General features: G+C 43.6%; 1 protein-coding gene across 1 annotated transcript; it reads right to left on the bottom strand.

Annotated features, from left to right (window-relative positions):
* Positions 1–9,885: 9,885 nt before the first annotated feature.
* FOXQ1 (forkhead box Q1) lies at positions 9,886–13,256 on the bottom strand. Its single transcript, XM_075921347.1, has one exon. It carries the CDS (start codon positions 11,637–11,639, stop codon positions 10,623–10,625), a length of 1,017 nt encoding a protein of 338 aa, XP_075777462.1. The 5' UTR covers positions 11,640–13,256; the 3' UTR covers positions 9,886–10,622.
* Between the last annotated feature and the right edge of the window lie 10,952 nt (positions 13,257–24,208).

The raw sequence follows: 24,208 nt of genomic DNA, 5'->3' as shown, positions 1-24,208 counted from the left end.
TATCTTTGTGCAACAATGTTAGAACAGGTTGCTTTTCACTCTCTCATCAGTTTATATTTAAGTAGCAAAGACTTAAACACACTTGTAACTTCAAGCAAGTGGATAGTTGCCCTGATCCTGATCCTGCAAAGATGTATGCACATTCCTAACTTTCTGCACTGTGAATAGTACCACTGACTTCAGAGAAATTACTTATGATGCATACAGATAAATATGTGCTTAAGTTTTTGCTTAAGTTTTTGAAGGATCAGGGGCTCAAAGATACACGTTTGAATGTTGTGTTGTACTTGAGGCTTTATGGAGCACCGGTAACTTCCCGTTACTAGGTGTTCTCATCAGCTAGTACATTCTCTCTGCCTACAGTATAAAATAAAATATCTACCCCTTAGTATCGGAAAGTATGAATCCATTAATGTACCTTTCATGGTGTTATATGAGCAACACAGGTTTGATTATTTTCATACATGTACTTAGACAATAAACATGTCTCATTTAAATATAGTAACTGTATTTGATTGTCTTGGGTTACTTATCCTGGTTTTTATGAGCCATATACTTCTCTGATCTAATTGATGGCAATGGAACTTGCATATATGGACTGAGGTGACTGTACGCTACTTTATTAGTCACCAATTAAATACTACACCAGCTATGGAGAAGATGACTTATTAATTTGCCAGGAGAATTTTATATGCATAACAATGTCATAAATTCATATGCTGTTCCAATTGTGGCTTTTTGCATAATCTCTCATTTCAGCTGAAATACATATTAAAATCTCATATTTTAGGGTGCTCCCAACAGACCTGGAATTTGAGGGCTAAATGTGTTTAGCTTATTCGTGTGAGGGTCTGGAATAAGTTAAACTCAGGAAACATTATATAAGATGCTTCTTCCAGACATTTAAATAAGAAAGACAGACCGGATAAGGATACACTTCTGATCAAACCATGCTTCATTTTTTTTGAATTCTTTGAGCACTAGTATGGTAGACGTGTATTGAGCCTGATATACTTTCTGAAAGCTGGAAGAATTATATAAAAAAGCAAAGTTTGTCAGAGGATTCCAAACACAGTGGTCAGATTCAAGCCCTAGTTGGTTTCAAACCTCATTTCTGACAAGATGGGATAACTTGATATCACAATTCACACTTCATTTCTATGTGCAGTTCATGAAATTAAAACAGAAACTGGTAACTAATAATTCATGGTCAGGGCTCCTAGTAGAGTTTACTTAAAAAAGGAGGATTTCAAATAAAATGTGTGGTTCAGATTAAATGCACAGAGTTATTTTGTTCTTGACATGGTGCTTGCTGAAGAAACACTTTAAATACTGTTGTTATCAGAACAGGTTAGAATCCAGCTATCTAAGGTGGCATTCACCTGTCTAAACCATGGAACGATCCTTTCTCATCCTGCAATCCCCTGTCTCATGCACTATGAACATTGCCACTTCTGCAACAAATGATGCAGGCTTCCCAACAGACAACAGTGTTATTAACTACAGAATCCCAATTCATTTCCTGAACAGGTGCACTGAATGACCTCACAGCACTTGGAAAAAATATAATAATGTAATTAAAGACTGTCTCATACTGTATATGCTCCAGATGGCTGAATTAAGATTTTGCAGAAACCTTGATTCTGGTACCTGTATTTCTTAACTACTGTGTGCTTAATTTTGCAATCTTATGCTCTTTTAAATGAGTAGGTGTAAACTGTAACCAATTATTATTGATGTACTCATGTGCTTTGGGAAATAAAGATGCACCTGTCATCATGTATTTTAAGATATCTGGTTGCAACTTTTATTAATTAGTATAGACCAAACATTAGCTCAATGGGGACCCAGTCCAAACTTTTTCCCCAGTAGGCCAATATGATTCAGTCATGCCAAAAGTCTATGGGCACCAAACCATTACCAAGTTAATCCTGAGCAAATTGACACATAAATTGCTCAATCTGCTGTTCATGTTTGGAGAATCAGGCCCACTTGTTAGGAGAATCGCAAATGTGGGCATAAGTGCAAAGTTATTTTCCACTTGGCTGTTTCTAGACTGGTTAGTTTTTCTGGAAAATCAGCCACTTTTCTGGAAAAACGTGCCAGCTGTCTACACTGGCCGCTTGACTTTCTGCAAAAGCACTGACTTCCTACTGTAAGAAATCAGTGCTTTTTGTGGAAATACTATGCTGCTCCCATTCAGGCAAAAGGGCCAGTGTAGATAGCTCAGATTTGTTTTCCACAAAAAAGCCCTGATCGCAAAAATGGCGATCGGGGCTTTTTTGCAGAAAAGCGCGTCTAGATTGGCACGAACGCTTTTCCGCAAAAAGTGCTTTTGCGGAAAAGCAACCGTGCCAATCTAGATGCTCTTTTCCAAAAATGCTTTTAACGGAAAACTTTTCCGTTAAAAGCATTTCCGGAAAATCATGCCAGTCTAGACGTAGCCCTCATGTTTAAATTAAACAATGAGAGTTGAAATATCTCGTTTCTCACTTTAAGCCTGTATTTCCAGGGTCTTCAATAGACAATCACTAAGTATTCCTCCCACACAAGGAGCTAATCAAGAGTAACTTAGATGATGTCACAGGAGTTACCCTGATATAAAAATAGATGTAAGATCTAAATCAGGCCTTTATTTTTAGCCAACACTGTAATGTCACTAGACTTAACTCATTCCACTAAACTTGAATATATTATTTTTGTCCTGCCAGATAAGCTCTAAAGGATGATTGAAGGGAGTCTTGCCCTTAGTCTACTAAAAAAATCAAAACTGGAAAACTCTTCATTCCCAGAGAAGAAGGTAAATTATTAACCTCTCTCAGAGGAATCCAATCCCCAGGAACTGACAGGATTCAAATCTAACAATTCCTGGGGAGCACTTGTCATACTTCTCTCCCATCCATTTGCCTGGCTGAAGAAGATGTGGCAATTGTCTTTAGTCTTATCCAGAGTGATAATAATTGGAGACAGAGATTTGCCTTGGTTTGATCAGAGCCTTAACTGCAAAAAATAACTTTCATCTCAATGAGATTGTGAATCAAGATAAAATAAGGATTATAATTTAAAAGATTCTCAGTTTAGCATTTAAGTTTCTGCATCTTTGTTCTTTCATATTTCAGAAGCTGAAATACCTGAAAAGTCTCAGAGGGGTAGCTGTTTTACTCTTTAACCTTAAAAACAATGAGAAGTCCTGTGACACCTTAGATATTAACAAAAATATGTGAAGTATCATGAGCTTTCGTGGGTTTTGCCCATGAAAGATCATGATACTTTATATATTTTTGTTAGTCTCTAAAGTGCCACAGAACTTCTCCTTGAAATATGTGAAGTTATCTGAGCTACTTTAACAGAGCTGGAGAATGGAGGCCTTTCTCTTTTTTTTTCTTGGTAAAGCATGCTGGGAAAGGGGGAGAGTCTCAGGCCTATATAATGTAGGCTTTTATCCCTCTCAGAAGTGTTTGGGAGGACACTATCAAGAAAAGGTATAGTCCTCTGTTAAAAAGGTCTGCTGGAAAAAATACAGGTAGGATCTAGAACTATGTCTTCTACTTAACAAACAGTTGTTTTGAAGAGATTCTGGAGATGTATGTTGCTGGGTACTTTGGGGTATGAGTTTATGTGTAATCTATTGTCTCACCAAAACCTAGCCATTGCTGTTTTCATTTAACCTATTTATTCTATGGTGGGGAAGAGAAGGAGACAGCTTGTTATGATGCTATGAGTTATTCATAAAGTGCTAAGCATGTACTGTGCCTTGTTACCAGACAGTTATAGATAAACTGGAGAGAGTTCAGAGAAGAATCCTAAGGACTAGAAAGTTTCTTAAACTAGCTTAAGACTTTGACTTTGTTTTCTCTGTATGTGAACAGCTTTGCTAAGTGATTAAAGATGAATCCTGGTGATAACCTAAAAATATTTGTTGGGTATATATTCCAAGGAATGAGAAGGAATAACATTTAACATTATATTCTGGGGTATACTGATACTATAAGTGCATGTTAATAAAGTGGTGATGTTGGCTATAGAAGCACCTAAAAAGATTAGTAACTGTTTAAACGGAGAGAATTTTTAGGTTGTATCTCCTACAATATTTACTGAAAACCAACTACTAAGCTGTGGGATGGTCTCCCAAAGCAAATGGTAGGGAAAAATCATAGTTTGGGATATTTAAATGTAGGATAGATCCTGTGTGGTTAGAGTTTCTGTAGTCATTTACTATTGTGCTCTGGAAGGACACTGAATTAGAAGATTCCAGGTCTTTCCTGGCTCTAATTTTTGACCTTTTATTGAAAACGTAGTAACAATTACTTTGATAATGAGACCACAATCATCAGCTGCCAATACTGTAGAAGGAATTAAAGTAAACAATTCTCTGTCAAAGGCCTTTTCCAAGAGGCCATAGGTTACATATGAGCCCTTTTTGAAAAGGATAGTTTTACCAACATATGATAAAATCTCTAACGCTCTTTTTTTCATGATAACTTGCACCTCACAGATCACACTATACATTGCTGCTATAACAAAGGAATCTATAATGTATTGATCAATAGTTGGCTGAAATGTTAGGCTCTTCAGATCACTTTTTTAAACAACAGAGTTTAATTAAAACATCCAAGACTTTTCAATCTACTGATGTAGTTCAGGTTTGTTTAATGGGACTTGAGCTCCAGCATTGTATTGATGATGTGATTTGCATTTGGTCTGATAATTCTAATTGGGTTGAGGGTTCACTTAATTTATAAAGGATTAATAAATGACTGATGGATATTCCAGACCTTAGTATGTATTATAATTGTATTCGCAGGAGTTGGAACCAACCTGTTACATTTTTATTATTTATTTTAAAGTCTATTAACCGCATATGATCTACTCATACTTAAATAAGTGTTATGACAGAAATGCACAATAGAAGTCTTAATAATATGAAAAGTCTATATGACAGTAAGAAAATAAAGATGAAGGTAAAACTTTTCAAATGCACCTAATTGGTATAAGATCACTAGGATGGAATGAAGGATTGGGCTTTTCTAGATGCGTGTGCATAATTCTCATAATGGTGTCGTAATATATTCAGGAGGTAAAAATTTGACCTTTTTTAGATGTACAAAATTTAATACATAATGGGATGTGCCAAGGTACATAGGAACCTCTCTCTGGAACGCTCATGAGAGTTGGGACCCTACTGGGATTGTCTAAAGCACTGTCTATGTCTAAATATCTTTATAGATCTGGCCCAAAGTGTATAGATTATAGTAAGCCAGAGCCCATTGCTCTTCATAAGCACTAAAAAACCTGTTGGTAGGGGGCAGACATGCATTGTCATCTCAAGCTCTGTCACAGCAAGAAATCAGTATCTGGGTGGTGCAATAAAAAAAATCATGATTTTATGGGTTCTTGGGAGCTTTAGTTTTAGGCATATTTAAGCTTAGACAAATATCTTATGCAAATACATTAAGGGGGAGAATCATAAAAGCAATAACAACAATTAATGAACATGTGAAACAAAATGCCATGTAAATGATGCCTACGTTACGGAATAAGCAGACCTATAAATTGCCTAATAAAGCATCACTAGCAGTTGTAGCTTAGACTTTTGGCAGAGGTCACAGTCAATTGTTGAGCTCATGGGCTGCTGCTATCTGATATGCCCCAAGTTCTCTGCTCACGTTTTCAGACTAATACAGAAACCAGGATGAGTGGGCTCCCTGGAATACCTGGTTTGGGACACTGGAGAATGTTATCCAAAATGGCCTTTTCTCTGGTTTAAGGAAATGGAGCCAAATTCCCTTAAAGCATAAGAAGGTTCTAACTTTTGAAACCAATGAAGTTGCTGCAGGGCTGTGATTAACCCTGTTAGACTAAAATCTGTGAATACTCCCAATTGAATTTACATGAAGGTTTATCTTTTTACTTTAGTGTTTCTTTTTATAGTCTATTTGAGCAGGAAACGGTGTTAGGACATTTACTAGTGTTACACACACCTTTATCTTCAATGTACAAACTTGACCCTTAAAATATATGCTAGTGTATTACTCCCATAGAGCTCAGTTGCACACATTTTGTTTCCACTTACTGGGGTGAAATGTCTCCTAGTGCAAAGGCCCTAAGAAAGTTTTGTAGCCACTTAAGCTTTGCATTCAGGGCCAGCTGTGCTTTGGATTCCTTGGCAGAACCGTCTCTCTCTGGGCAGAAATGGGGTGATAAAGATTTGAAGATTACATAGGGAATGAACATACTCAGTGTGGTGTAGTGCTTTGTCCACATGAATTCTTTTTCAGGCCAGCACACAGTGAAGAAAGAGCAGGAATGACAGGGAAGAGGGAGAAATATGATGTCCCAACAAATTCCCTTGAAGGTGAGCTTAAGTAGCCTTATTGCAATGACTCAGCAGCCTGGAGAATGATTCCATCTTCTTTTTACTCCCCTTCAGTGTATGTAAGTGTGATCTGGTTACTACAGCTGGCTGGAAGACTGGATTTTAATTTAAGGGATGAACTGAGACTTTAGTGCTGAATTGGACCTTGTTAGAAGCTTTGTGCTGAGGTCAGCCTCATCCTTGAATAGGGTGACTGACTTCAATGGGACTTTCAACAGGGATACTAATGAGTAAGGGCTGTTGCCTGCAATTCCAAATGTACAAAGACAGCATAAAGTACAATAAAAACTTCTACCAGTTTAATTTATCATGCCACCAACAAATGTCTGTGTAAAACAGGCTCAAATAACTGGATGAAAATATCAGGATTGTTTAAGTGTTCTCTACCTGCTAAGGATATGAACAAAATTATTTGCCTCCACTTAAAATAGGAATATTTATTCTAGTTGTACCCTGATAAGGCTCAGTCTTCTCAGTTTTTTGTTCAGGTTCTAGAAACCAATATACTGTTGACATCCATGGACACTTCTGAAACTTGTAGTATGTTTCTTCCTCATGTTAGAGACTGGTACTAATGCTTGCTATTGCTTTTGCCTTAACCTGTTCCTTATGGCCAATGTGTCATAGAAGAAAATACCCTATGAAGCAGGATTTGTCTGTATCGATCCATGGAACTGAAAAGCTAAATTTATTCCCAAGTGCCTGAGGAGGCACTGAAGATTCAGGCAGGTTATTTTGTGTGCCCAGGGAAAGGTCTGGATGTGCATGTGATCCATGCTCAGGCAAAATTTTCATTGCCACTGAAGTCACTGACTTTTTTTTGTCTGAGCAGGGAGGGCAACTGGGATCTAAGAGCCCAACAGAACCACTCGGATATCTTGGATAATATAAACTTCTGACTATATATGGCTAAAAGGGTGTCTGTGTGGGGGGCGGAGAGCTCACTGTTTCGAACGTCAAAAAGAAAATGCATTTCTCTCTTCTGCCATCCTGATTTATTAGGCGCTTAGAATGACAGTGCGCAGACGTAAGAAATCTTTCTGTTTGGGGAAGGGCGCAGAAAACCTTAATTTGCTTGTTCCACACAAAAATGTAAAGTGTGGGTTCTCTGATTACCTGCTGCTGGAGAGTGTTTGGACAGGTGTTGTGTTTCAGTAGTCGTCTTTCACAGCCGTCAGGCTTCATTTACAGATGTAGACCATAGGAGATTTCCCTCCTCCGCAATGCTGTGTCTGCTAGGGTATGTCAGGAGGGCACTGGGGCCAGGGAAAGCTGCCGCTTGATTGAAAAGGAGCTAGGCTATGAGGGTGAACGTTGCAATAGAGAGCATCGCAGTAGAACGGGGTCTGGAAAGAACTACCGGCTCCTTGAGAATACAAGGACTCCTCCTGCTCTGGATATTAGAGTGTCCTTGCCAAGCGCTAATTTCCTTAATCCCATTAAACTCAATGAGGAAATGGTGCAGGATTTGGCCCAGTGTAATCTCAGGTCCAGTTTATGTTGCGTCAGTCACTAAATCCTTTTTGTAAAGTCCCTTTCCTCTAGGAACTAAAGCAATTACACTAATCAGTTTCTTAAACCATGCGTACGATTTAAGCACCACTGAATGTGAGTGGAAATATTTCCACTGAACTGCCTCCCTGGCTTTTTCCATTTCTGAAGCGGAAAGATGAAAGAATGTCAATACAAGGAGAGCTGCCCGATCGCGTAAAACTTCTAAGCAACGCTTCTCTTGATATCTGGGAGCACTGGCAGGATCAGGCCCAGCGATTTATTAAACTGGGAAAGACCAGAATGTGATCCTATATTGCACTAGGTTCAAAGTATCAGGTGAGGCTCTCCAGTCTCCCGTGCTGTTCATACACTTTACTTTGGCACTTGCAAATTGCTACCTGGATTTGTAGCTAAAAATCTCCAGAAAGAACCCCAGTATTGCTGCTGAACAGATAAGCATGTGGTGAGGGGGGAGAATTGTGAAACCTGCCAGGATGGGCTAACAAACGGCAAACATAATAACCATTATAATCAATCCTCAAATGGACCGAGGCAAATCTGAAATGTTGATATTCATCTAAAGGACTGAAATATTTTAAAGCACCTTTTTGCAAGTCTTTAAAATTGTATCCCTTTATTTCATTCTTCCTATCTTTAATTATACTTTGTTTTTTGCACAGCAAGATTTTAAAAATAGCACCACATTTGCTTTAATAATTTGCTTTACATGTAAATACATACTGTAATAACCCTTAAGGATAGGCAAAATAAACGTTAGCAGTGATCTATGGACAACTCGATTTGGATTTTTTTTTTTTGTTAAAGAGAAACACGAGCTATAGTAAAAGGTAGAGTTTACAAATACTAATTTGCCTTTAAATATTGTCCTGAAAATAAGCGGGTATGCAAGTCCAAAGAATTTTATGGAAACCAGTTTCTTTAAGGCTTGATTATTCTACCAATTAGACACTTAACTTCTTGCGGTGCTTGTTTAGGTCTGATTTGAGCTATACCTTGTGAATTCGCTTTGAGATTGTTAGGACAACCAACCAGAGGGCTTCCTTTACTACACGCATTTTTAAACTATTCTGCAAACTGCTCTGAAAATAAATTTATCGAATAGTAAAATGGAGTGAGGGAGATAAGAGAACATTACAGTATGTAACATTTTAGATTTCGGTTGATTCAGATCCCGAAAATGAGAGACTGTAAAAGAGGCTGGGGCCGCCAGTTTCCAGATGTATAATTCTTTAGTTGTTAGAGCATTCAAATGAGAACTTCTTGCAACTCTGTCATCATAATTCATTTAAACTTAAGCAAAGCAAGAGGTGCAATCTTTTATCTTATGGCTTTTCTGACCACCTTGTATTTCAAGGAAGGTGTATGTGGGCTTTTATCTGTAACCTAAAACATATCAAAGAGAAATGCAAGGGGCAAACCCTTTTGTTCTAACTGCTTCTGGTAAAATCAAGTTGTATTAACAACCTTCTTGAAACAACTCGAGTTTGTGGCAGGAGATAACACGACAGGATTAAATTTCATCTTGGTCCTCTGAACTAAACGTACTGCTCAAAACTTCTTCACGAAGCAAACATTTATCTGGCCCTTTTTAATAAAATCAAGGGCCAATCGTCCTGAAGGACCGAACAGCCCACGAGGGATTAAAGTTATTTCAGATTTGTTGCTACATTCTTTGTGTGGGCTGGGGCATACACACTTTCAAAAGGAAGAGAAATCCTACTGGTCCAAAATCTCCATCAACAGGGATGGTAATGAATTGATGTGCATCACATATCTAAACGTTAATAGGCAGGAGTGTGTGGTGGGGGACGGGGTACAACTAAACTTTCAAAAATGTAGGGTTTCCCTCCAGATGAGGGGTGCCTACCTCTGCTCAGTTTCTTTCCATCTACATAGCATCTTTCTCTAGCGTTATATCACAGTTCACCCCCCTCCCCCGAAGTCAATCCTTTCCCGCCCCCTTTTCTTTCACGGAGATACCACGCTATTCCACATGGGTTCTTTTGCAACTTTTATTGGAAAATAACTATTAAGCCGGAGGTTATTTTTTTTCATAAAATATTTACGCATAGGTTTACAGAAGGAAAAAAATCACTCCTGGCTTGCCAGTGGTCTTATCTCTTAAAAACACAACTCAGAAACAAATCGAGCACAGAAGCGATCACGTCTGACATTTCATTGAACATAACATTTAAAAATAAACAGCTGAAGCCTCTCCTGTTAAAACTTTTAAAAACGTATAAATAAATCCCTCCCTAAGAAATGCTAGGTGCTACACCGTGGGGTTTGCTTTGGCACCGTGATGCAGTGGGTTGGACCAGAGAAATGTCCCGGCACCTTCTTGCACCTTTTCACTCGCTCAGGCCTCACGCTTGTAGTGCACAGGCACCTCCAGACCCCCCAGGCGAGCCTGCAGGGCGGCCTGGGGTCCCTGGTCCATTACACTAGGCTTTGCGCGGAGAAACCAGCCGAGAGCAGATCAGGCACCTGCCTGAAGCCAGTAGTATCAACAATGAATAAGAAGCACTTTGGCCCATTGCTAAAGTCCAAATACAAAGCGCCCCACTTTGGTTTGGTTAAAACCCCGCTCCCCTCCTAAGGCACAGTCACTGGGCTCTGGACAGAAAGTGCACAAGCTGGAGCCGCCGCCTCCCTTGCTTCCCCCCTCCAGGTTTTCCCCACCTTCCCCACTTTGCCCCCCTCGTGGGGAGGGGAGGAGGGGGGGTCTTTATTAAGTCAGCAGGCTCTCCGGGGGGTAGGGCAGGTAGGAGGCTGGGCGCCCGGGGGCTGCCTGCAAGGGGCCGGCCAGGCGGAAGGGGTAACAGAGCCGCGGGCTGAGCAGCGCCTCGGCAGGGGCGGGGAAGAGCTGGGGAGGCTCCGGCGGGTGGGGGGCGCTGCTGGCCACCAGCGCCTCCCTCCTGCGCTCCAGCGGCGGGGGCTCGGCCAGCCCGTAGGCGTAGAGCGGCAGGAGGCCGCCGCCGGCGTAGAGGGAGGCCGGCGGGCGCGGGCAGGAGCCCAGCGCGTAGGGGGCGGGCAGCGCGGGCCAGGGCGGCGGGGCGGGGGCGCGCGGGCCGGGCCGGCTCAGGATGCTGTCGATGGCGAAGGAGCTGGAGAACTTGGAGCCCGGCCTGGCGGCGCCCGCGGGCCGCTCCTCGGCAGCGCCCGCGCTGCAGCTGCAGGGGGCGGCGGCGCAGCAGCAGGCGGCGGGGCGGGAAGGCGGCGGCGGGGCGCGGCTGAGGCGCTTGCGGCGGCGGCGGAAGACCCCGTCGGCGAAGGTGTACTCGCTGCTGGGGTTGAGCATCCAGTAGTTGTCCTTGCCCCAGGGCCGCGCCGGGTCGCGCAGCACCTTGACGAAGCAGTCGTTGAGCGAGAGGTTGTGGCGCACCGAGTTGCGCCAGCCCGTGTAGGCGCCGCGGAAGAAGGGGAAGCGGCCCATCAGGTAGTCGTTGATCTCGGCCAGTGTCAGGCGGCCGCCGGCCGAGTCCCGGATGGCCATGGCGATGAGCGCGATGTAGGAGTAGGGCGGCTTGGGCCGCCGCGTGTACGGCTTCGCTTTCCCGCCCGCCGCCTGCCCCGCGCCCGCCGCCGCCGCCGCCGCCCCCCCCGAGCCCGCCGGGCTGTTGGCGGCGCAGTCCCCGTCCGAGCCCAGCTCGCTGTCGCCTGGCGCGGGGGACGCGGCCCCGCTGCCCTCCTGGTCGCTGCCGCCCAGCTTGTCCTCGTAGCGCGGGGCGAAGAGCTCCAGCTTCATGGCGCGCCTGCCTCAGCCGGCCTCTTCGCCGCCCGCCGCCAGGCTGGGGCAAGAGGCAGCTCTAGGGCAGCCCCCAAGCGGGGCTGGGAAGGGGGCCGGCAGCAGAGGGCGGGGGGCAAGACGCTGGGCCGTGGGGAGGCTCTGTCTTGTTTTTCTCCCTGGACAGCGCCAAAGGTTTCCTTTTGGCGAGCAGCGCAGGCCAGGGGTCGCCTCCCCCTTCACCCCTGGCAAGTAGGAAAGAGCAGGGGCTGTGAGGGTTCCCAACCCGAGACAGCGGCAAGGGATTAGCTAGTGGGTGGGGAGGGCTCTTCCCACTTGCACAGGGCTCTGGAGAACAGGGTCTCTTCCTTGTGGATAGTAGGTTACGTGGGAGGCAGGTAGGTCTGTCTCTTTCTTCCACCCCTCTGAGATTTCTTTCGCTTAGGGAGATGCACCGTTTCCTTCCCCTCTGCTTTGACTTTGGTTGCTCCAGGTGGGAAAGAAGGTTGTTGAAAGAAAACCAACTAACCCCAAATCAGTTAGTTAGTCCTGGGTGGGTAGTTCTGCAAAGTCAGATCCTCTCTCCAATCCCTTAAAGTTTGACTTGGTGTTTTCTTCGGAGGAGGTTCTTCAGTTTATTGTCCATAGTTCATCAGAGCACTACAAATGGAATACGTGATCTCTAGAGATGTTGCAGTTACTCCGCTCTGTAGTTGCTGGTGCTCCTGTATCAAGGGACCTGTTTTTTTCCAGTCTTGAGATTCTGAGCTGACTTCTTGCAGCAGAGGCAGCAGTCAAGCTATTATTATTAGTGTTACTGTCATTATCTCTCTCTCTCTTCCACGTTAGCGCTGTCTCTCTGCACCACGTTGAGACCAGCCCATTATAATACTTAGGCAGCTGAGGAGAGGCGGAGTTAGAATCAGGATCTGAAAGGATGGTGGGCGGGCAAGCAAGGTAGCAAAGGTAGGCATCCACTAATAAGAAAGATCAGAGTCATAATTATCTCCCTGTCATCTCAGATCTTGTTGGCAAGCTTATTTCATGCAACATACTTGTTTTGCTTTTTGTTTTTCCTCTGCCAGGTTCCACCCCTTCTTTCTTCCATCCCTAGGTGTGTGTGTGTATAGGTTTGCATAGCAGGTTCCTCCTCCCAGGTGTAAAGTTCAGGATGACTTGTAGGTGGCAGAGCAGCACCAGCTACTCATTTGTTATTTTTTACATAATACTGTGTTTAGTAATAAGTTGTAATGTGACAGTTAAACACCCTATTAGAAATAATACCATGCTTCACTGGGAAGCTGTATAAACTTTGTTGTGAATTCCTAATGACTTATGGTAGCTAGACACTCATTTCATCCTCACCCCTCTCCTCCCAATCCAGAATAAAAAGTGAATGATGGGAACACTTCAGCAAAACTCTGACCTTGATTTTATGTATTTATAATGAACAGAGATGCTAAACAAAATAATGTAGCTGACATTTCAGAGCCTGTGTTGTATCCTCCTATGTATAATGACACTCTATTAGATTGTTACTCTGTAAATAAAACCTTTTTGAACTTGAAGTTGCTTTACTTCAGTGTTTTTTGCATACCCCTAAGCAATAAAATTCAAATACAAAACCCGATTGGATATGATACCTTAGAACTTAAGAGTTTTACCTGTATCTTTTCAGAAAAATATAGCATGGAATATTTTTAATATGTATTTTGCAATTCCTATGGGCTGGTTTTCACTATCGACTACCTTAGAAATTTGCAGCATCCTTTATCTTTTTTGCAGCTGAGGAGTGGTGGAAAGAAACATGAAATAATGAAGATTTAAGAATGTATTGAAAGAGACACTAACAAATAGTCACTTTCTCTTTTGATGGGATTGCTTTCACCCATGCACCTGCAGAAAGCCTCAGAAAACTTGCCAGTTTTTTATTCTGCACATGGTTTGAATAGTAAACATTGAACAATGAAGGGACTTTTCATTCTCTCGTATGTCTTCCTGTTATATTCAACTAACTGTAATAGGGGGTGGGTGTCTTCCTCCAGTTACCACTTAGCCTATCTTATTTTTTGGTCTTTTAAAATTAAAGAGGGAAGGCACCTTTTCTGTTTTTTACCTTTATATAACATGAGATGAAAATTAACAAATAGTTGACATAACAAAAAATAAAGTGCCAACGTTTGTGTTAAGAATATGGGAAAAAATCTCCCATTGCTTCCAAAACGTGTGTTTTTCTAACATGATGCCAATGGTGAGAGTAGGTTTCTTCCTTTTCCTGCCTTTGTTGTAAATGGCAATGGAGAAGCCATGATTTGGTAAACTACCTTTTGATGTTTATTTTATTACCTTTCCACCATTTGTGTGAAAAATGTACACATTGTCTCTTATCCTTATTCAAAGAGCTTAAAAGTCATTCAAATGCTGTAGGTAAACATGTCAGACAAAACAGGATCTTTTGTGGCTGTGTTTCAAGATCAGGAATAAATGGCAAAGTTGTAGGTTTCAGAGAGTTTAAAAGGAGGACAGTAGTTTCTGAATATACTTTTCCCACAGTAACTAACATATGGTTACAGTGTGATCTGCATCTGATTCTGCTTTAACAGGGGGCCCAACGCCCCATGATATGAACACTTAACCACATATGTAACTTCAATGGCACTCCCCCATTCCAGGTTAGTCTATGAGGCTGCTTATCTGAGTACACTTATGCACATGCTTAAGTGTTTGCACTTAACTCAGATTGCTCCTGATTTCTCCTGTCCTTCACTATCGGAAGGGCCTCCAGGGTCCTTCACAGTCTTTGGAGCAAACTGAGGGATCTCCCCGACTTTAACATAAATTTGCTGGAGAAGGCCACAATTGTGATACTTTTGAGCATTTCAAGAATGTAATTGTCTCAACAGCGTTGGTTCTCAGTGACCTTGGGCAGGCCTGTGAGGAAGGGGCTTTGTTTGCAGGACAGAGTTTAAATCTGGTGTAAATGAGAGCATAACTAAGCCCACTCTCTTGTGATGCAATGGCAATCAATGTTCCATGAAACAGGGAAATACATTACTAAATATCAGACTCAACATGGGGAGCATAGGTAACCTGTCTAGCTTAGTTGTACAAGCCTCTTCCTGCTATAGTTTAAAAAGCCACAGTATTGCATGAAGATTAACACAATCATCCCAGGGGGCGGGGGGGGGGGGGGGGGGGAGGGAGAAAGTGGATTCCATTAAATAAACTCACATCAAAAGCACTTTGATGTGCTATATTAGAGCAAGTTTAAAAAAACAAAACAAAGTCCTTGTAAAGCAGATCAAAATGGAGAGAAATACTACTTTGCTCTATAATGAAAACTGTTCTAGCTCTTAAGAGCATCAGATTCTTATTTATTTTGACACAATGAGCTCCACAAAAGCAACACCTTGACAAATTAGGGAAATGTAGTGAAATATCTACACATCATGATTCTGCTTCTCCTACCCTTATTCTTGTGGAGTACTACTTTGAAATTAGTAATTACTCTGAAGTCAGTAAGGCAATATTCATTGCAAGTTTGGAAGAATCCGAGCCTATATGTTCCCCATGGACTGATTAAATCATAAATGGGAGTATTTTAAAAGATGTTACTATTAGATGGGGCTAATGGTTACATTTTCTACTTTTATTTTTTTATCCAGTCATGCTGTCTCTGCATGACACAGCAGCTTGATTGTATGCATCAGAATGCAATTTACAAAAGAAGTGAGCCGCTCTTTAAAACAATGGTAAAAACACAAATACCCTTTTCTTCCACTTCCTGCTCCAGTCTTGTTATGCTACCGTTCTTTTCTGTTGTGCCCAGGCAGTTCACTAGACAAAGTAATTTCATCCAGTCTGACAGTTTTTGCTAACCAGAACAGAGAAGACCTGTTGATAGAATGGTAGCTGTCAGTGATTACCTCTCTGGTTGGCAGTAGAGAGGCTTATTTCTAGGCATGAGGTGTTTAGCACTTCAGCAGGACAGAGCATTTGTTCCTATTTCTTCCCCACTAGAGTTTTATGTGTTCAGTGACTTGCCAGCAATGATGAAATTAGAGAAGGCAGTACACTAGTAATGATGGGCCAGTTTAAAGAGATGTCTTCAGATGACCTGCCCACAATTACAAGACACATGTAGGCTATGTCTACACTCGTGGCTTCTTGTGCGAGCAATATGCAAATGAGGCTAAGCGTGGAATATCGCTGAGCCTCATTTGCATACCTAATGAGCCACCATTTTTTTCAGAAGAGGCTCTTGCGCAAGGAGCATCTATACTGCCCCTTCTTGCGCAAGAAAAACCCTCTTGCGCAATGCCGCTCTTCCTGAAAAGTAATAGGTGTAACGGCATTGCGCAAGAGGGTTTTTCTTGCCCAAGAGGGGGCAGCGTAGATGCTCCTTCTTGCACAAGAGCCTCTTCTGGGGAAAAAAATGGATCTGGCCTGCTGGCTGCGTTTTGCCTACTCCTGAACTAGATGGTTGTAATGTTCCTTTATATCTAAGAATTGGCAGAGCAGAGAGGCCAGCATAAAAGAAGAGCAGACAAGTAGAAAATGGCAGCGGCATGAAGGGCGTTAGATATACAGGTAGCAAGCAACTGAATTTTTCTGGTGCTGATCCTTGCAGTGGAATACTTTCTAAGCCAGTTTGGAAATAAAAGGATGGATTCATAAGCAGTTGTGAAACTTTGCTAATATGCTATACATTCCCACTAAATTTAGTTACAGCACTGTTTTTGGAACTGTGAAATAACAAATGCATCATACAGTAATTACTCAGGTGTGGCCTTGAACTGCTATTTCACAGTAGAATTCCAAAATTGCATAAGTTTGTGGCTATGCAAATATAGAAGTAAATACTGACGTTGGTTAAGATGTTTTGATTGATTCTTTCTTTCTTCTAAAATAAAGCAAAAGAAAGTCTTTAAAAAATACATTATACTTAATGAAATATTTTAAGATGCAATTCTAAACACACAGGAGGAAACTATTTTCATGGGACCCTCTCAACTCTCTGCACCATTTAATGCCTGTAGTAGAGCTGTGCTGGAGGAGGGGGAGATGTTCTGAAGTTGTAGCTGGGGTGGCAGTAATGCACAGATTGCATGTTGTTAGTCTGCAGTAGAGCTGTGCTGGAGGAGGGGGAGATGTTCTGAAGTTGTAGCTGGGGTGGCAGTAATGCACAGATTGCATGTTGTTAGTCTGCACAATGGAGCTACATCAGTGGTCAAAGGTTCCTGTTCTGAACATAGGATTAAACAGCCATGGCCGTTCTTGCTTTGAACACTTCCAGCAAACTGGTGGGGAACTTGGAACCTGAACAGATTTGAAAGTGCCAGGGAGAAGTTATGTGAAGACATAAGGGGACATACTGAAAATAACATGAGAAGGATGCTTCTCGGTAAAGCAGCATTGGCATCCTGATGGAATCGGGTTAAAATAGACTTTGAAAACCTGGTCAAACTAAGACAATTTAGGGATGTAGATGTGTAGGTATCACAGAGGCTAGTGGGGAAGAACAGGGTGGTAGTGGTGCTCTGACATCACCTCCCTGCTTGGGATGTTCTGCCAGGGGTGAAGGCTCCAGTATTCGCACCCTTCCTCTTCCTGGAGCCACTATTCCTTGTCTTTGGGCAGATTTAAATAGGTAAGATTCAATCCTCTGCAACACAAACAGAATATTTTGAGGGTGGTGATAGTTGTTCCAAGAAGCCATGATGGGATGGGGATATTTAGGCCTCCTGTGTGCAGGATCCTGTACTCAAAAAGCATGCAAATTGCAAGCAACATTTCTTTCAATTTTTTTTTCTGACTGCCTGGACAAATGTTACTTAAGATGAAGTTCAAAATCTGTGATTGCAACCATTTTCACTCCCTTTTATTATGTGTCCCTTCCATTCCACCTACCTCTTTGTTCTTTCTCTTTTTTTCCCTTCTTGTTTGTTGTTGCCTTGTCTTCATCACTCTCACTTTCCAGTTTTCATTCCCTCCCCACCTATACGTTTTAACCTTGATCTCCAGAAGTCATTTGTTGCAGACAAAGAAATAAGCGAAGGGGGAGAGACAGAGAAAGAAAAGCTCCAGGATCTAATCCTCTGACCCACAGGCAGCCCTGGAGCAGCAACAGCAAATTTGAAATACTGCTTCCTGTTGTTCCTTATTTTGTCCTTGACAGCCAGTATAAATCCCTTGTGGTTTCATCACATAGGAGTAGTGGGGTTGTTCCAAAACCATGCTAGTAAAATCTTTACCATGGCTCCAGAAATCAAGTTACTTTGCACTGCTTTTGAGATGACAAATACATTCCAAACTTGGAGGGCCAGATCCTCAGCTGGTGTAAATCAGAATAACTCTGATGGAGTCAATAAAGTTGCATTTGATTTACATCAAGCTCAGGATATTCCTCAAGGTTTTTTTTGTGAGTTTTCAAGGCATTGATTGGCTGTGTTTGAATCTCTGGTGTTCATGAATAAGTACAGTATTAATTTCACGTTTTTGTGACCTTTCTTCTGTGAATCTCCAGGCACTTTACAAAGGTGGCTGGCACTAGCTCTGTTTTGCAAATGGAGAAATGAAGGCTCAGCACAGTTAAGTGTTTTGCCCAAGTTTACAAAGCTAGTCAGTGGCAGAGTTAGGAACAGAACCCAGTGTTCTCAACTCCTAGACCACTGCTCTAACTACTAGACCCATTGACTCGACGTACTATTGTATATAGCTGCACTCTTTAATAATTAACTTTCTAGTGGGGACATATTGAAGCCAATGTAAAATCAAACATTAGTCTTGGTTTTTAGTCATATTAGATTTGTGTGGAGGGTGTGTTCTGGATTAAATGAGACAAATAGATAAGTGATTGCTTTTTATTACAGTAGAAGTCAATACTGTATCAAAGCAAATGACTAATTATGAAAACTATTGCCCTAAAAAAAAATCTGTTGTGTATCAGTAACTCACTAGTATTTTTATTAACGAATAGCACTGATAATTATATTTTGAATAAAAGAGCCATGTGACTGTTGGGGAGGGGCAGGGTAGAACTGTTCCAGTTAGTAGTTACTGTTCTGTTTACTGATAACTTTACGCTTAGCAATTTTACAATATTTGTTTTTCATTATTTAAATATATGGAAGGGAGGGGACTCATATGAGTCATCAGTGTACCAAACACACAGCATTTGCACCTACTTCTGTAGGTTCATTTGTAGCACCCTATGAGCAGAAAGCAACTGGTATTATTTATCCAGAGTGGCTTCTTCACAGCTGGAAGTGTACAGTACAACAAAGTGCTGGTCTGAACGGCTCAATCCATTTGCCTTCTATACTATATCAAATAGGAATTAACATCTCTGAGGGATAGGACTAGAAATGCTTTTGCTAGGATGAATGCACAGACTGAAAAAAGATTACGATCAGACTATATTTATGTTCAGACAGATACATGCAATTCTGAATCATTATATAACTATTAACCACACCTGTATAGAGCCTCTGGCAACACTGGCTTATACAAAATCTTGAGAACTATCTTATACCTTACATCATGCTTTTGCTAAGGAGAAAGAAAAGTCTTGGGAGTTAGCCCAAGACTGAAAGGTGAAACATTACCCATAGATTAAAGTCAGTTTACTATCCTGTGACCTGGCACACCCAATATTACCTTAATATAAATCCACCAGCAGTGCTGCTTTGGTAAAACAAAGGACGTAGCTACATTGTCCTGCAGCTTGGAAATAGCAGTGTGCACCAAAGTGCTACACCGTATGTAGCTGCTGGGGACACAAACAGAAAAGTTTATAGTTCTCACTAGTGAATTTTTTTTCCGAACAGGATTACACGAATGCAAAACAGGAGTCTTTTGGTCAGTACACACAGAATCCATTTGGGGAGCTGCGGCGCAGCACTTTGGGAGCACGAATAGTATTGTAACCAAGGTCTGGCACACAGACAAGTCCAAGGCCACACACTAGCATCCTATGAAAGTGTTGTTACTGTACCATCTATCTAACTGTAATATCATTTTGGTTTTAATGTTAGCTCCCGTCCCCTCTCCCACAAATGACAGTTTAAATCAAAATAGAGCCATTTTTGTTATGTATTGGCTCAAATCAACATTTCAAACACTTTTTATTTTGTCATCCCATAGGAATACTGACATTTTTGACCAAAAAAACCCTTACATTTTTGGGGGCAGAGGGTGTTCAAAATTTCTCATGGGGAAAAATTTTGGTTTTGCAACCAGTTCTAAATGTAAACTTTATACACTAATCCAGTGTTTCTCACCAATGATATGAGTATATTTAGGGGTACTCAATAGAAGTCTAGGGGATACTGAAATTTGGCGAAAACTGATTTTTTGTTTTAAGTCTTACAGCGTTTTATTATTGTTGTACTTTTTACACCCAAAAATTTCAGTGCCTGCCCGGCTATGATTAAGTTGTTTAAACAAATGTGTTGCAATGGTAGAAAAAAACTTGTGTGTCTGAAAACTGTAGGTACTTATAATTTTTTTTTAAAAAAGGGGTACTTTATAAAAAAAAAGTTGAGAAACAGTACACTAACTAACCTTCCTTTGAGTTGTGAACTTTTCAAAAGGGTGCGAGGAAGGGATTATTGGATGGATAATACCTGTCACAACAAATATGCAATTTTTCATTCAGGTAGCCTGTATGTTTATGCACCAATATCTTAGGGTCCAATCCTGTTCCTGTGGCAGTCCACAGAAAAACTCCCATACCTGTCAGTTGGAGCAGGCTTGGATCCCAAGACTCTGCTTGTTTGTATTACTATATAGTACGAGTCACCCCCACCTGACAACATATATTTTTCAACCTGTATAATTATCCAGGTTTTAAAATGAGGAAGTTTAGCTGGGCTTTTTAGGTATTTATGGCTCTCCACATTTTAATCCCCGTCCCATTCCTGTAAGGTAGGAAAATACTATCATCTCCATACTGGGAGCTGAGGCACAGATCCTCAAATGTATTTAGGTATTAAATATCTTTTGAAGGTCTTCCACGGCCTTGGGTAAGTGATTTAAGCTCAGAGGCCTTTGGCAGGACAGGTACTTCGACCTAGGTCTCCAAGTGCAAGACTATTAGACTATCAGCCATTAGACTATCTTTTCCATCTATCAGCATGAGTTTAAAACTCAGTTTGTCCTGAACCCAAGTTATCCTGGTCCCACTCCAGCCTTATCTCACTTTTGCCTTCTCTGTACCCTCTCCACTCCCCCTGTCTGGAGGCTCTCTCCCCTATCTTAAGCTACGTCTAGACTACAAGCCTTTTTTGAAAGATGCTCTTTTTCGAAAGAGGCTTTTTTGAAAGTATCTAGATTGCATTACGCAGATCGAAAACCCAATCCGCTTTTTTGAAAAAGTGTCCAGAGTAGTGCTGGACGCTCTTTCGGGGGGGGGGAAGGCACCTGGAACCGCTTCTTGCCGGGCATGGGAGCAGCATTTACTTCCCGGTGCTGTTCCATGCCCTTTGCAGAGACACGTGCTTAAAGGGAACTCCCTGGACAGCCGTTGCTCCACTCCTGCTTCTGGCTTGCCTACCTCCTAGAGGGAAAGCAAAGCTGCTGCAGTGCTTGCTCTGGTTGCTCTGCTTTCTTGGACACCACAGCAGTTTATTTTCTGGGTTTTTTTTTTCTGCTTTTCACTGTGTTTTTGGCCATGGAGCCTGAGCTGCCCCTGGGCAGGCGATGGCCCCATGCTGCCATACTGCAGCTTCTGCTGCATCTTCATGAGGCTGTCATGAATCTCCTGCCCCAGGAGACCTACTAAAGTGGGACCTAGGAGATCTTTGTCCGGGATGCAGGAGCTCTGTCCTTGCCCCAAACTTTTTTGGGGACAGGCAGATTTGGAGGCATGAGACGAGTTTGGACTGGTGGGACTGGCTCATCATGGAGCTCTGTGACGATGAGCACTGGCTCCACAACTTCCGGATGCAGAAGGCCACATTCCAGGAGCTGTGTGCCTGGCTCGCCCCTGCTCTGCAACACCAGGACACCCATCTGTGGCCTGCCATCCCCCTGTAGAAACGGGCTGCAATCGCCCTTTGGAAGCTGGCCACCCCCGACAGCTACTGCTCCATGGGACACCAGTTTGGTGTGGGGAGGTCTACCATCAGGGCCATTTTGATGGAGGTAAGTCACTTTTGCAAGACAGACCCTGCTGAGCAGGGGGGTTGAGAGAGGGGGACTGCCAGGCAAGGGCAAGAGGGAGTGGGGGATGGAGTGGCACTTGGAAGCAGCTCCTCGGCCAATCCTGCGCTGATGCGGGGGAGGGGGTGTTCTTCTCCCAAGCTTTTAGGTAACCTGTCTAACCTGTCTGTCTGTCTGTCTCTTGCTGCAGGTGGTGAGGGCCATCAATGCGGAGCTGCTGAAGAGGCTCATCCGTCTCGGGGACCTGGACAATATCATTGCCGGATTTTCCACCCTTGGCTTCCCGAATGGCGGAGGAGCCCTCGATGGGACACACATCCCAATCCGCACACCGCCCTGTCGAGCAGCTCAATTTATAAACAGGAAGGGCTACTATTCGATGGTGTTGCAGGCCCTGGTCGACTGCTGGGGACACTTTATGGACATCGGTGTCGGGTGGTCGGGGCGGGTACATGATGCCGCATATTCCGCAACTCCTATCTGTACCGCAGGTTGCAGACAGGAACATTTTTCCCCCAGCAGGACCTTGCGCTTTGGGACGTGCAGATGACGGTGTGCATCGTGGCCGATGCGGCCTACCCCCTGATGCCGTGGCTCATGAAGCCCTGCACCGGCCACCTGGATGCAAGCAAAGAGCTTTTTAACATTAATCTTAGCCATGCTCGCATCCCGGTGGAACGCTCATTTGGATGTCTGAAAGGGAGGTTCTGTTGCCTCCTAACATGCCTAGAGATGGGTGAACGATGTTGCGCCCTCCATAACCTGGTGGAGAGGAAAGGGAAGGCCTTCCTGCCAGGGTGGGGGACAGGTGCTGATGGTGAGGGGAGGGAATTTGAGCAGCCCTGGATGGCTACCATCCCCCAGGCTCACCAGTCTGGTGTCTGAATTAGAGAGGCCCTGAGGGAGAGATTCTCAGAAGGAGCCCACCTACTCTTCCCAGGGCCTCCCCCCGGGGGGGTTTGGCCTGGCCAACCCCTACCTGTCCCTCCACTCTCTTCCCATAAAGAATACATACACACCCAGTTTTCTTTGTAAACAGACATTGTTTTTTTTTATTAGAAACACTATCAGTAAGGAAAATGTACTAACTGTTTAAAAAAAAGTCTGTTTGCTGTTCAAATGTTTATATACAAGGTAAAACTTTCACTTAAAAAATAAAGATTTTGTTATATAACTGAAATGTCTTTTAACTGGAGTGGTAGGGGACTGAAAACCTGGAAGGGGGCTGAAAATGTGGAGAAGGGAGTGGGCTCAAGTAGGCTGCTGCTTCCCTGATTGCAGGGTCCTGCCACCTTCTTGTGTCTTGGCACTGCCACACCCTTGGGCTCAGGTGGAGCAAGAGCCAGTCCTGACCTGGGCAGGACGGGGGGGGGGGGGGCAGCTGTTGGGCCTGTGAGGGCTCGTGAGAAGGAGGGGCTGTGGGAGCAGAGGGGGCTGGGGGAAAAGGGTCCTGGTGTGCGGGAGGAGCGGTGCCTGTGACAGGGGCAGGCAAGACTAGGGCCTCCCATATAGTGTCACAGATGGCAGTGTGCTGCTGGACCAGCTCATCCAGCAACCTGGTGCGCCACTTGGCCTGTGCCTCCATCCTCTGTTGAAGAGTCCTGTTGAGGTCCTGCAGGACCACTAGATGCTCTTTCAGCAGGTCTGTGTAGACACACCAGTGCCTGCAGGTGATACGTGTCTGGGATGGTGGTGGGGCGGGTGTGGTGCTTCCCTCTTGGGTGGAGGGTCCAGCTGTGGAGGAAAAGAAGAGGAGACAATCAATGTCTGTGTCCATCCCTGCTGTCTCCAAGGGCATGCTGTCTCTGTCAGGGGCTCTTCTTTGGACAGGAGACTCGGGTGTTACACATGACACTGTGTGTGAGTTGGGCAGCAACGTGAAAGCATCACAGGGGCCCCACAGTGGCAATGGGACTAGATGGCCTCCCACACTGCCAACCTGCCCGTGTGTGGTTACCCCTCAAAACACCTGATGTGCCCTCTCCAATGTCCAGGGACGCCTGGGAGGCCTCTGGGGTCTGGAGGACCGGCTCCTGGGAGAGGGTCCCTGCTGTCTCTTCCTCCTCCTCCTCCAGGTGCAGCTCTCCCATCCGTCCTTCCTGGTCATCATCCCTCAGGGGTCGGTCCACAATATGGTGGGCTAACCCGGACTCCATCACACGCAGTGGAGTCTGGGCTTCTCCATTGCCCAGAATTTGCTCCAACTCTGTATAGTAAGGGTAGCTCTGTGGGCTGCCCCGGAGCGGGAGCTCTGGTCTCGGGCCTTGGCACCCCTGCTGCAGTTCTTTCACGCTGGCCCTCACTTGGTCCATGGTGCGTGGGTGATGGCCTTTCTTGGCCAGTCCCTAGGCCAGGCGCCCATATATGTCCACATTCCTTCAGCGTGACTGCAGGGATTCTTCCTGGGACCAGAGCTCCCGGAGGCT

This window comes from Pelodiscus sinensis, chromosome 2 (assembly GCF_049634645.1).
Source record: "Pelodiscus sinensis isolate JC-2024 chromosome 2, ASM4963464v1, whole genome shotgun sequence".
NCBI lineage: Eukaryota > Metazoa > Chordata > Testudines > Trionychidae > Pelodiscus > Pelodiscus sinensis.
Note: the sequence above shows the minus strand (reverse complement) of the source record. Positions and strands in the feature narration are given on the sequence as shown.

Bases quoted from the DNA above. Each gene is read 5' to 3' on its own strand.
- FOXQ1 (XM_075921347.1), bottom strand. From the start codon at position 11,639: ATGAAGCTGGAGCTCTTCGCCCCGCGCTACGAGGACAAGCTGGGCGGC.